The 14,440-nt window shown below is 38.8% G+C and overlaps 1 protein-coding gene and 1 pseudogene across 1 annotated transcript; one reads left to right on the plus strand and one right to left on the minus strand.

Annotated features, from left to right (window-relative positions):
* Nucleotides 1-1,245: 1,245 nt before the first annotated feature.
* On the minus strand, nucleotides 1,246-4,317 carry LOC116729742 (frizzled-7-A-like). The gene is given in 2 exon segments (XM_032578461.1): nucleotides 1,246-2,713; nucleotides 2,716-4,317. Coding segments are annotated over 2 exon segments (1,446 nt in total). The 5' UTR covers nucleotides 3,833-4,317; the 3' UTR covers nucleotides 1,246-2,384.
* Nucleotides 4,318-12,594: 8,277 nt separating this feature from the next.
* Nucleotides 12,595-14,440, plus strand: part of LOC116710611 (CD276 antigen-like) — a 6,006-nt pseudogene continuing 4,160 nt past the window's right edge.

Here is a 14,440-nt window from a genome sequence, read left to right on the forward strand (position 1 = left end):
TTACGATTTAGAAAGTGGGCTACCGTTAACAGAAGTGGTTATTGGAATTATGCAGCTGCGAGGGCTACTCAGCTGATTGTTTCTTAACTGTAAAGGGTCATAACTTCTGGATTGGAGGTAGTTAGAGCTAGACGAATCACTTTCGCCACCAGTTTAAATAGATTATCTCTTGTAGAGTACTTTTAGGGTAATACCCAGGTCTCAGAGATTTTCCGGACCCGTTAGACGGAGAACTGGTCAATAGGCAGCCCTGTGAAGTAGTGAGGAGTGGGCGGGGCTGACTATTGCAGGATAACCTTCATGGATACCAGAAAGAAAACTTGTTAATTTGGACAAGTAGACTAAATATTTCTGCTCACGCTCTCTTTCAGCTGGCCATGACTCATCCCAGTCACCACCTCAACTTTGGCATGAATCCCGATCACGCCCGCAACTCGCTGTCCAACTGTGGCATCCGCCAACCGAAATACGGCGACAGGAAGGTCCACCACATGTACATGAGGAAAAAAGGTGGGCTTTACCTAATTTATGGTTGAAACCAAATCTACAAAATATGAAAAGATAACATTTTCTCTTTTGTCTGACAATAAATAATTAACTAGATAATTCTTATGTGTTTTAGGTCAATGATGGGCAATAAAATTATCTGTATTGTGAGAGAAAACCTTCTTTTAAAGTTCAGATGATTATATATATATAGTGAAATTACTTTAATTATAAATAATTTAGATATGACTGTTTAAGATGTGGCTCTATTGACCATTATACACTGCAAAAACACAAAATCCTACCAAGGATTTTGGCTAATTTTTGGTGCAAACATCTTAGTAGACTTAGTAACTATACAGCAAAATATAGAAACTTGTTTTGAGAAAATTATTTCTTAATATTGATTAAGAAGTACTAGATCCATTTGCAGATTATTTCACTTATAACAAGACAAAGTGAAATAATTTGCCAGTGGAACTCATGCTTTTGCATCAATATTGAGGAATTATTTACATAAAATAAGCTTCTACATCTTGCTGAAAAGTTACTTGTAAGTCAGTTTGATCTTATTTTAAGTATACTAAAAACTAGACCAAAATATACTTTGTAAAATGTTGTGTTTTTGCAGTGCACGGTGAGTACTATGTACTTACTCTGCAAATACACAAAATCTTATCAAGTATTTTTGTCCAGTTTCTATTGCAAATATCTTAATACACTTGAAATAAGAAAAAATAACTTACAAATCACTTTTTAGCAAGAACTAGGAGCTTGTTTTAAGTCAATAATTCTTTATTATTGATTTAAAAAGGGTACTAGTTCCATTGGCTGAGTATTTTGCCTAAATATGACATTTTTCCAGGTTCTGCCAGTGAAAGTAGTGCTTTTTCATCAGTAGTAAGGAATTATTTAAATCAAGCTCCTATATCTTGCTTAAAAATGACTTTTAAGTTAGTTTTATGTTGTTTGAAATATTTAGAGGTATTTATACTGAAAACTCAACCAAAAATAGCTATAATGTAGTGTTTTTGTAGTGGATCTAGAAATTAATGTGTTACTAAAACAGACACCCCCATTTTTGAAAAGATTATTTTAAGATGATTAGAACAACTGTCTAACATTAGCTGACTCATGTCAATGACTACCTAGTCAGTAGAGGGCGCTACTGTGAGTGAATGAACAAACGAGGAAACTTCTATACTCTCTGCCCGCGCATGCGCAGTTAATAATAAATCGCTGCCAGCAGAGCAAGGCACAACGTATTAACGTGTCTGTTCCTCATTATTCACAGATCCACAGCGCATCCTGCCTGTGCATCGCTTGTGCCGGCCCAGATTTCCCCTAGGTCTGGGGCCGGTAACAATTGGGGGCTCGTCCGGGATCACCAGTGCCACCTAGTGGGGAGAGTGGGAACTGCTACAGAGAAAACCTGTGTCCAAAGCTTCAAGGAAGGCTGTAGTGCTGTGCGTCATCCAGAGAGTAGAGGTTACAGAGGTTAAAGATGGCTACCACAACCCCGCGAAGGATGCTGGTTTTCAAAATCCGAAAGAGACTGCTTGCATTGAGTATCAGTCAACTACAGGTCATCGCCAGCGCAATTGATGACGGATCGGGGCCAGACGCTGAGGGCCTTATGGCACTGAGTGAACCAGAACTGTTTGATCTGATTGACGATTTCTTAAGAAGCGAGAAGCTAAGTGGCATGGAAGATGAAGGCATGTCTCAGATTCTTCACCTTGACGGCATGCTCGATCACCTGTTACAAGACACGAATGAAGAAGATACGGTGGGGGGAGCGAGAGCAGTCAGTGAGGCTGCACCCCCAGGGGGAGGATAGAGACATTTGTCGACGGATCAGTCCGACTACTGTATCCATGGGCTACCACCTGCTACCATCACCTGGAGAAAGAGACTTTCCCAGCCCTCAACCGACCACAGCCAGAGACGATAATGGACCCCCCAGGAACCTTTCCACCACATCGCCAGTTGAGTCCACCGCCAACAGTGTAGACCGAGCCGAAGACGCCGATCCGCACCATCAGCCTCTCCAGCTTCTCCGTCTCGGTGCCGTTGTGCTTCATGATGGACCGGACCTGGAGCAGCGACACGAAGCCGGCCAGCAGGAAGGAGGCGCCGATGAGGAGGGAGATGGAGAGCGGCGCCAGGATGAATCCCCGCAGGCCCTCCAGGCTGTAGGCTCCCACAGAGCAGACCCCGCTGAGCAGGTCGCCTCCACCCGGCCCACAGCCAGCACCAGGACGGTCTTCAGCGCCGGAACCAGCCAGGCTGCCAGGTGGAAGTACTGAGAGCGGGCCTGGATGGCCTCGTGGCTCCACTTCATCCCGGCGGACAGGAACCAGCTGAAGCCCAGGACGACCCACCACACGGAACCGGACATGCTGAAGTAATAGAGGACGACGAACAGGACGGTGCAGACGTCCTTCTCCGTCCCTTGGACCACCAGCCGGTACCCCTCCTTCCTGAACCGGGCCACACACACCGCCTTGTCCTCCAGCAGGAAGGCGGCGCTGTAGGCCAGCGCCACCATGAAGGAGCAGCCAGACAGGAAGATGATGGGCCGCTGCGGGTAGACGAACCTCCTCCTGTCCAGTAAATACGTCAGGACGGTGAAGAGCGTGCTGACGCAGCATAAAATGGACCAGAACACGACCCAGACCCGGCTGAACTTTAATTCCTCCTGGCTGAAGTGCATCAGTCCGCCGGGTCTGTCGGACTCGCACGGAGCCCCGCAGTCTTCCTCCCCCAGGAAGCGGTAGCTGAGGCGGGACGGAACTTGGAGCTGCGGGGGGCAGGAGAACCGCTGGTCGCTCCGGAGGAACGGAGGCCGGGCGGTCGGGTTCGGCTCGGCCGGACCTTCAGAATCGCTCCTGTTCTGACGCACGCAGATCTCTCCGGCTCCGTGGAGCGGGAAGTTCTGGCAGCGCAGCCGGTCCGGCCACTGGAAGCTGAACTTGTTCATGAGCTCCTCGCAGCCGTTCCGGGCCTGTTCGCACAGAGACCTGCAGGGCGGGATGGCCCGGTCCAACACCGTGCACACCGGCGCGTACATGGTGCACAGGAAGAACCGAAGCTCCGCCGAACATTGGACCTGGGCCAGAGGGTAGAACTGGTGGACCTCCAGGCCCGCGTCCTCCTGGTTGGTGTGACCCAGCAGGTTCGGCATGATGGTCCGGTTGTAGGCGATGTCGGTGCAGAGCGGGATGGAGATGGGCTGGCAGAAGCCGGGCTCCAGAACCGAACTCCCGTCTTCATGCTGAGCCGATCCCGGCTGGAGGAGGAGCGTCAGGCAGAAGGTGGACCTCCAGAACCAGCTGGTTCTCATCACAGGTGTGTAGAAATATTCAGAGAGGAGGAGAAACTTTCAGAGACCGGGGAGACTTTAGTCCTGAGAAAGTGGAGCTGCACAAATTCTTCCTGGTTTCATCCCGAATGACAGAATTTGGGTCAAACATCCAGATTTCAGCTGCTGCTCCTTCCACCCAGGACGGTTCTGGTGCCGCTCCTGCTCCATCCTCCAATCAGAGGCTCGCTCTTCTCTGATTGGTCCATGCAGACATGGAGGTGAGGCTCTGCAGGTGCAGATCAATCCTGAACTGTAAAACACAAAGTTACTGAACCGTCCAGAACTATGAATTAATCTGAGGCAGCAGCTGTCAGTGAGAGGAAAAATCTATATAATATTAGTTTGATTTCACTATTCTGATGATTTTGTGTCATTTATTTAGAACATTTGAAAGACGTTGAGTTTTGCCAATAAACCGTTTTTTGTTTTCTTGATATTCATCTTAATTTTCAGGTTTCCAAACCAGTTGACAAGTGTGGTTTTACAAAATATTAACAAAAAACCAACTAACCTTTTTACTAATTTAATATGAATATTAATAAACTGTGGAAGTTGTGATTTGAGGGAGAAAAAAATATCTGTTTAAAAAAAAGAGAAAAGAATTAATACATTGTTTTATCATATAAACAATAATTTAAAAGAAAATAGCAAAAAAAAAAAATAAATTAAATCCCTTTTCCAGATGTTGAACTGAAATCAAATCTGCTCATCAGAATTAAACCCATAAATAAAAGATAAACTTCTCTTTGGTTCAGTTTTTAAATCGTCTTATTGGTCAAATTAAAATTCCTCTCTTATTTCTGACTGGGGAAAATATTACCATTTTTCTGTTCAGCAGAATATTATTATTTCTGCTATATTTCCTCATATAAATCATATTCATATTTGAACATAAACAATACATTTACATTTTTAAAATAAAGAAATGTATGCATGTAGGAAACTAAAAATAAAATACATAGTTTTAAAAAATAAAATACATCAGAGAAACAATATGTAGAGATAAACATATTTTTGCTAGGCATCTGATTTTAATTTTTAATCTTTGTTTCTGCTGATAAGGAGGATGAGGAAGAACCGTCTCTCACCTTCACCTCCTCGTCTTCAACTCACTTTTATTATCGACGTTTATCTGAGTAATCAGGTTTTAATGCAGACTGGATTCTGTTGGATGTTGAGGAAGTTTAGATTTAGATTTTGTTGTCCAAAGAAACAAAAAGAACTGCAGGAAAAAAAAGAAAAGTGTCGTTTAAAATAAAATTAGCATCTCAAAGTTCTCAACTCTAAGATGCTGAAAATCAAAGACTTCAGAGCGTTTTGGTTTATTAATTACTCCATTCATTGATGCATTTTATCCCCAGAAACAAACAGACAAAAACAAACAGATTTAAATATGCAGAAAACTTGTTTGGTCTCTTTCATCTCAGCGATCGATCAAACGTCAGTAGATCTGATTTTCTGTCAGTCGCTGGGATCTAAGAGTTTTGCTGCCAGATAGAGAATTATACATTTATTATGCATGAACTGTTCAAAACAAAAGAGCAAAAAACTTCTGAAACTTTTGTTTTTCAGCACAAACATGAACATTTGACTCCTTTGATGAATAAAAACTACAAAGAAATGAGAGAAAAGTGATTAATTACAGAATCAGTTGTGAGAGAGAGAGAAATGTTTCTACTCTGGAGATTAGAAATATCACAACAAATAAAAATAAACATAAATGTTACAGAAGCCCAACACAGTCTGAGCAATAAAACTTTTAAAGTTAAACTATATTCAGAAAACTGACAGGATTATCTGAAAATAACGAATTATAGTGACCAAAGTTTAGAAATAAAAGCAGAATTAACTCGCCTGCATTGCTCCACGTGGAGACGAACATGGAACATTTTCATAAATGATTTTTTTTAAAAATGTGTCCATGAAACAGGATCACTGAAAACACTGTAGTACACAAGCCAGACCATTTGGGGGCGCTGTAACAGTCCTACAGAACAACACTGAAAACACCGGACAACACAAAACGCCTCCATGTTGTGAGAGTGAGAGTAACATGCTGGTTATGGAGAGATGCAAAAAGATTAAAAGATTTTTAAAAAACGCAGCTTGTGTGTACAGATAAAAACATGAAACCAGCTTTTTGAAACTTTCCACTCAGAGACTCTGTTTCATAAATGATCGTTTCTGGACTCATCAAACAGCCGAAACAACAAAAACCTTTACAGAGGCTCCTAAACTGGCCTCGGTGTTTGCAGAGCCTGAGCCTGAAATGTGTTCATGTTTCTTTAATTGCTCTTTTACTCGTTGGCTTCAAGATTCATGGATTAAAACACAGCAGGTGTCATAATTTCAACAAAAGAAATGTCTCTGTAACAAAGTGACAACATGCATAAAATAAATAAACTTGGCCCAAGCACTGAGCCCTGTGGTACTCCACAAGGAAGCAACGTTTCTCATTATCATACAAACTTCAGTCTGTAGTTTTCATGTGTTTTAAATTACTATTTTTTTAACTAAGTGAGAATTAGACAAAGTTTCATGTAGGAGTTGGAAAGATCTGTCATGATTTGTGTTGGGAGATTTGGACCCGACTGAAGAACTTCTTCATTTAGAAAAAAACAACAACAAACCTAATGAGACGAGAGGAAAACGAAGAACGAGGAAAATTCACCAAAACCATCAAGAAAATGAGAATCAGAAAGACGAGCAAAGGATCTGGAAAGGAAACAAGTGAGTCAAGGAGGGTGATTACTGGAACCAGGACATAAACCAGAGCAGCAGAGGCAGGAAAATGAAAACTCAATAAATATAATTATACTGAAAGATAAAGTAGAAACACAGAATTAAACCGCAGAATGATTAAAACTCCAATCAGAGACGGTTTTTCCCTCCAACATGAACAAACAGTTCAAATCTACTGGATTCATCACTGATAACTTCATTTATTCCTTCAGTATTTATTAGGAAATGTGAGCTTTTCATTAATCAAGAGGCAAGTTCAGACTGCATCAGTATTTAAAGAAGTTTGACTGAATTAGTGACTTTGTACTGAAAGACTGAAACTCTGTAAACTGAACTTCAGACGTTGGATCAGCTTTGCTCCTGTTTTAGCTGTTTTGTTTTTTACAGATTAGTCTTCATTTCTGTTTCAGAGACAAGAAAAGATTTCAAGTTAAACTCAGCGACCAGGTAAAAACTCTGCTCTGTCAGTGAGCGTCTGAAGGGAACTTTAATAAATCATCAGTATTTATTCATGAAGCCGTTCAGAGACAAACATGCTGATGAATCTGATGAATGCTAATGAATGCTAACAGGAAGTCCAGAGGGACCAGAGAGCAGATTTACATCCAGGAACAGCAGCGACACAGAGGAGGAACATCCAGCAGCGTTTTGTCTCTTTGTCTCTGCAGGGATTGTTTTGCCCCTCTGCTTGTCTGCTCAGGCTCATGCGTGATCTGCAGAAAACTTTAAAATAAATGTTTGGCTCACATGCCTCATGTGTTCATGCAATTTGAATTATTTATTCATTTTCCCTGTTACAACTGCTAACTGTACATTTTATATACTAGACAACCGTTACAACCCAAAGAGTCATTGTTGCCTTCAGTCCAGCAAAATAAAACTTTTTTTAGAGCCGTTAATGTTACATAACCTGTTAAAAAAAAAAAAGACAACTTATCATTTTGATCAACATAGAGCACGAAATGTTGACAATCTTAAAGAACCATCATTTAATTCCAGTTGAGGGTTTAAAATAATGAAAAGCATAAAATATTTGCAAAAGCAGGATGGATACATTTTCTCCAATCAGATTTTATGGATGTTTTGAGAATAAATATATATTAAAACTATTTTTTTAATCAAAACTTTAGATGAAAACTTGTTGCTGTTTTTAGTTCTGTTGTGGAAATTCAAGGCAATTATTCCATGACAAAAATGACTAAAACCAACATTTCCTAAATGTATGTATAGCTGGAAATATTAGCTGGTTCTTTATTATTGTCACTTATGTTGATAAAAGTTATTGGTGATGATATAAACCGAGTTCTGGTCAGTTATTACAATAACACTGTGTTGTTTCTCCGTCAGCAAACAATTCAACAATAACCTTTTAACGTTTAATAAACTTTCTAATTAGCTCAGAAAAGTAAAATTCAAGTGGAAAATTTTCCAGCTAAATGTATTTTGAGCTGTTTTTAGGGGTGACAGTAAATATTATGCTGCTGATTTCATTATGATCCTCATTTTTGAATAATTCTCTCCATTGAAAATGTGTTTATTTTCATCATTTATCTAAAATGATTTATACTGTGGCTCATATATTAGCTTCAGGTTTTAGCAATAAAGACAATTTCTCATTTTTGTCTGTAAACAAAACTAAGATTTAGAGCAAATGCTTGTTTGATCAGCAGAGTTCAGTCTGGATTTAAAGAAAGATCCAGATCCTCTACGGTGAGAATGTGGAGGTTTATTCTAATAGAGGAATCATGTGTATAAGTTTACATATTTACAGAATGGATGTGATTTCTTTTCAGAAAGCCTCATTCATCCAGCTGCATGATGATCAATCCAGGCGATCTAAACGTTAATAAACCGTCATCATCATTTCAGATCAATATGATCTCTGATCAATGGCTCCATGTTCTCCATCAGAGCCAAAGCTCCTCAGGTAGCAGCTCACCTTGATGCAGCTACTGATAAACCTGTGATTGTCTCCACACCTGATCAATAATCAAACCTGTTTGGAGTTAATCTGCTGATCCGGATTATTTTTCAGTGAGAATAAATCCATCCCATGAGCTTCGGTGCACAAACCGATGCACAGTTACATCTTTATGTGGCCAAAACTCAGGAAATGTACTATTCACCTACAAGTGAGGTTTTCACATCTTTTTTATTTTATTGTGTGTGTTATGTTATTGTCTGAGGATAGATGTTATTCATTTTCATCGTTTGCATTTAAACAAAAGGTTAAAATCATGAAAAACATCTGGTTCGATTGGACTGAATGGACTCAGCTTTCAGTGCTTTTAGGTGAGATTTTGCACTTTGTAGTTTGTTTGTTAATATCCATAAAAATGTTTGCGTGGCTGCAGCACATCTTGACGACAGGTAAAAAGTTAACACCTGTTCACAAACTTTGACGCCACGTTCATTTTTATTCTTGTCAGCTTGTGTGTAAAATACGGCGCTGCATGTTATCTGTGCGTATCACACTTTATGCACAAGGGCCCTGATGCTGGAGCAGTTCGGTTCTTAAAGTTCTGGTTCTGCTGATCTCAGAATGAAGAGTTTCTGAAACTTTGATCCATTGATGATCAATTCAGAGTCAAACAGGAACTGACAGAGTAACATGCAGCTCTCCATCTTCTTCTTGTTTTTACTGAGATCCAGTTAAAGTGAAAAGCAACATGTGAAAAATGAAATCATGCTAAATGCAGCATGATTTGTTTTGCACCTTAATCAACAGAAAACTTATTGGCTAAAACTAACAGAAAATGTAACATTTTCTTTAACATGTGAATAAAACATCATAAACTGAGAAAAAGAACAAATAGAAATAAACTCTGAGAAAAGAAACAGATAAAGCAGTAAAAGTTTTTATCTCCTCCATCAGACGGATCAGAAACACTCAGAACTTCATGTCAGATTTTATCTGCTGCTGAAAACATGAATCATCAAAATGTCAGGAAAAATAGAAACTTTATTTCTTCTTTTACCCAGAAAGTTTTACTTTCATATCAACCAAATTCATATAAAGCTAAAAGCTCCTTTAATCTGTTCAATTTGTGTGTTAGGACAGTTTATCAGTAGAACCAGCGTCATTAGAGGCGGTCCAAACTCCTCTGATCTGAATCTGTAAAACTTTGAGGTTTCAGCAGGAAGTCAGAGCTGCAGGTTGTTAAAATTTATCCTTTAACAAGAGAAAAATTATACAAAGATAGAGTTACTTATTGCTCTCCAACTCCATTCCTCTCAAACTGCAGTTATATAAAGTTTATTGTTGATTAAAAAAAACATATTTAGCTGCTTAAAACAGCTTAAAGCTCAGAGAAACTTCTAGACTGAATAGTTTAGCTATTTATCAGTGATGTTTTAATCTTTATACAGAAGTTGGAAGTTTTGACATTTTTACCAACAAAACATGGAAAAAGAAAAAGAATCATAAAAATGGAGAACAGACAAAGCTTCAATGTTTCTGTCTGGAGGACAACGTGACTGAAGAGGAAAAGTGGCTGATGGGTTTTTTTGAGTTTGCTAACTTTTAAAAGTTTGTTAAAACTTGTTTGCAAGGCACCTGGTGCCGTTACTGTGGCCTGATCCGCAGCGTGTCCTGTGTGCCTCTCTCACATGACGGTTTTCTGTACACTCTGGACAGGACGCCAGTCTGTCGCCGGGCAACACAGAGACAGACAGGACACACACACACACGCACACACACGCACACACACCCCCCCCCCCACACACACACACACACACACACGCACACACACACACCCACACGCCCACACACACACACACACACTCTCACCTACGGAGAATTTAGAGACCAAGTAACAGTCATGTTTTTGGACTGATTGTTAACCCACCATGCACAGGGAGAACATGCAAACTCTATGCAGGAATCGAACCCAGGACCTTCTTGCTGCAAGGCAACAGCTCTACCAACTGCTCCACTGTGCAGCCCAACAATCACATTGGACTGTCAAAATAAGAGCGACACACACACTACAAAATAAAACCTCCACATTTTTCATAGCAGGTATTTGCTGTTTTGGGTTTTATATAACTGGTTTAACCCAATCACTGTTACACATGGTATGAGCGTGGCCCTTTAAAATGAAGCTTACGGAACATTTCAAAATAAAAGCCTCATTATTCTTGCACTAACATTGGGGACATTACAGCAGTGAACATTAGCAGTGCACTGCCTCTGACTGGTGCAATGCCTTGCGCCACATTAGCATTAGCCTTTCCCTAAAATAAGCACTTCAGCAATTTTTTTTACTTAATGTCTATGTTTATTCATTCACTGATTTAGCAACAAGAAGGTTTTGGATGGAAAATGTTTCTTATTTTGCCAATTTATGGTTTTCAATTCAATATGATAAACAAATTACAGACCCTGTAGTTAACATGACACAAATTTTATACTAGTTTTAAAATATATTTTATGGTAAATTTGGAAAAAGTAACTGGGTGGATGTTTTTCAGGTCTTAGTTTCAAGAGCTGTAGAGAAATAAAAATGTTTGAAAAAGTATTAACTTAATTTGGAGGTGAAAAGATGAAATCAGAAAGATTATATAACTGTGGATTAAGTCAGTGCAGAAGGATAAATAATGCAGATTATTAATGAATATTTACTGAAATGATCTGACAGTTGAAAACTCCTCATCATCTCTAACTAATCTAAAACATTTCTTCCTCCTCCAGAGGTTTTATCATGAAAGCTGATCAGTACATTTATCAGAACAAACTTCCTCCTTCCAACCAGAAGAAACTCTGAGATTAATGAAGCTACATGTCATCAGAGTTATTCTGGATTAAAGACATTTTCTAAGAATAATTTACATTTTTAATAAAACTGAGGAGCAGGATCTATATATAGTTCAGTGTTTTAACAATCATTTGTTTCTTCATAGTTTTGCAGCAAATAGTTTGATAATTAGCAGTAAAATGATCAGAACCAGGAGATTCTTGTTTTTATTATTTTTACCGTTTGTGTGGGCTGATTATGAAGGTGAGTAAAACATTTATTGCTGCCTTTATTTTATTACCATTCAGATGTTAACAGATTATTGCTTTCAAAGTGAGGATGAAACAGGAAATGAAGTGAAAATATTAATAATAAAGAAATGTTGAAACCTGATTGAAAGTTAGAGTAGTAACTCTGTGATCTCTGCTCTCATATTTTAGTGATAATTTACTCACCAACATGTCTCCCTCTGACAAATAATCAGAAAATTAATGATTTTGTTGTTTGTGAGAAAATTTAGAAAATTCAAACACAGAAATCTATTTTAGCTAAAAACATTTTTATATATTTTGTCTTTTGCCATATTCAAGAAATGAGACTTTTTTATTTGGTGCTTTCACAGATAAATCCAGAATTACTAATAATAGATTGAGGTTAAAACTAATATTTTATTTCTACAAACAAGTTTTTTCTATCTCACAGTAATATTTATATTTTATAGCAGAGCAGCAATAATCCAAACTAGAAGGTGATAAATGAAGGAGCTAAAGATTAGGGTGATGGCAAAGAGCCTCCGAGGTTTTGATTTCATCACTAAAGATAAATAATCAATACCAGCAGGAGCAACAGAAAACTGATCAATAAGAGTTTTATTGATGGAATGTCAAGAAATATGTTTTCATTAATCATTGGAAATGTTATATAGTATTTTTACATTATACTGTTAAGCAGAAACATAAATAAACCAGATTTTTAAAATGATTTTCCTTCTACATCAGAGTGATTCCTTCCTGTTTTCCTATCAGAACCAGAACTTTTGGTTCAGTGAACATAATCTGGATCATGGAGACTATTTGCTGAGATCTTGTTTCCAGGCAGGTTTTTCTATGATCCTTCAGAGGGATCTGGGTTTCCTCCTCAGCACCATTCAACTCAACTTTCATCTGTTTTTATTATTTCAGTGTCTGAGACCAGCATGTCCTGTGTTCTCAACCAGGACTGCATTTTACCATGTCGGATTCAGGAACGAGATTACTGACATGAATGGTTTCTATAGTGAAAACATTGTCTCAGATTGTATCATATGACCATCGTGGCTCCAGCTACTCTGAGAGCTTCAGATCCAGAGCGTCACTGTTTGAGGATCAGATCTCCAGAGGAAACGGCGACCTGCTGCTGAGAGGAGTGAAGGTTGATGATGAGGGAAGATATGAGGTGCACTGTAAAGATAAATGGCAGCTATTATAGTAATCATGTTGTCCTTACAGTAGAAGGTAGGACACTCTTTATTTGAAATACATTTTATTTAAATCATATTTTGAGAGATTTTATTTTTTGGTTCCTTCTTCTGCTTAATAATTCTTCATTTTCTCATATTGTTTGCAGCTCCAGTCTCTGACATCAGAATCCATCAGGATGGAAACAGGATCACCTGCAGCTCAGAGGGGATCTACCCTCAACCTGAACTCACCTGGTCCACTGAGCCTCCATCCAACACGACTCTGCAGAACAGAACCACAGTCCATCAGACTGAGGAGAATCTTTATGACATCAGCAGCTCTCTGACGGTTCCAGACGGTTCTGATCGGATCTACAGCTGCACCATCAGAACCAGGAGGAACCAGAGGAGAGCAACTTTAACTAGAGCAGGTCAGCAGATTTACACAAAGTTCTAATTTCATTTCATAAACTGGTATTTTTGTTTCTTGCTTACATTTAATTTGTCTTTAATGTAAACATTACATTAAATGTTTACATTAATATCATGTAAGCATTTAATGTAAAGCTTACATTACATTAAGTATTACTGTAATGCATAATTATTACAAAAATGAAACATCCAGAGGTTTCTTGATATTTGATCAAATTGAGAGATTTTATTTACTACTGTAACCATGGATACAGCTCTTGTTATGTTTAGAGAACCTTAGAGCCTCTTTACCAAACCACCACAGAAAAGTTTATAAGAATCAGAGGAACTGCTTGAAAATTATAATATTTTTATTTGGTTCACAAAAACCCTTTGAGCAAAAGTAGTAATTATTTTATTATACAAAAATGACAACATTAAAAACCAGACGACTCTGGGAACATTGTAGATGAACCCAATTAAATAACATAGACATACTGGGGGAATAATAATAATAATAATAATAATAATAATAATAATAATAATAATAATAATAATAATAATAATAATGATAACCAAATACACCCAAATGCTCCCAAACAAAAACACTAACATAAAAATCCCTACTTAATACAACAAAGGACAAAAATCTCTCCTTCCTCTCGTCTCTTCAATCTAAATAAAACATCTTGGAACTCAGGGACAGCAAAGGTCCTTTAAAATGAACCAGAGGGCTGAAATAGCAGCTCTCCTTCCCTAAACAAAACCCAAATACTTTAACTATCAAAAAGAAATAATCCTAAACTGAAACAGTAGCAGGCCAACCTGCACATAAAACAGATCAAGTTAGACAAGCAACTTAAGTAGCCAGATGTTACATGCAGTGGTGACTGCCTGCATGTTCCCCCAGTCCAGGTTGCTGCTCCTGCAGCTTCAGCAGACACAGCTGGTTCCACTCGGCCTCTTGAGGATCAGAGTATAAAGCTGGGTGGGAACTGATCTCAGGGCCTCTTGGCCAACTGGGCAGCATCTGTGCTGCAGCTTGTGGTGGGTTGATGGAAGTGTGTTCCTTTGTTCCAGGCTTGTAGCTGAGTGGGGCCTTGTTTATGAAGATGTGAAGTTCATGAAGCAATGAAGCTTTAAAACCCTTTGCTTTGTAAAAAGGTTCATTACTCCATGCTTCATTCATCACTCACTAGTGACATCTGCTGGTGAAACTGTAACAGCCTTGTCACTCAGTTGGATCACACTTCCAAAAAT

The sequence above is a fragment of the Xiphophorus hellerii genome, chromosome 2, assembly GCF_003331165.1.
Source record: "Xiphophorus hellerii strain 12219 chromosome 2, Xiphophorus_hellerii-4.1, whole genome shotgun sequence".
In the NCBI taxonomy this organism is placed as follows: Eukaryota; Metazoa; Chordata; class Actinopteri; order Cyprinodontiformes; family Poeciliidae; genus Xiphophorus; species Xiphophorus hellerii.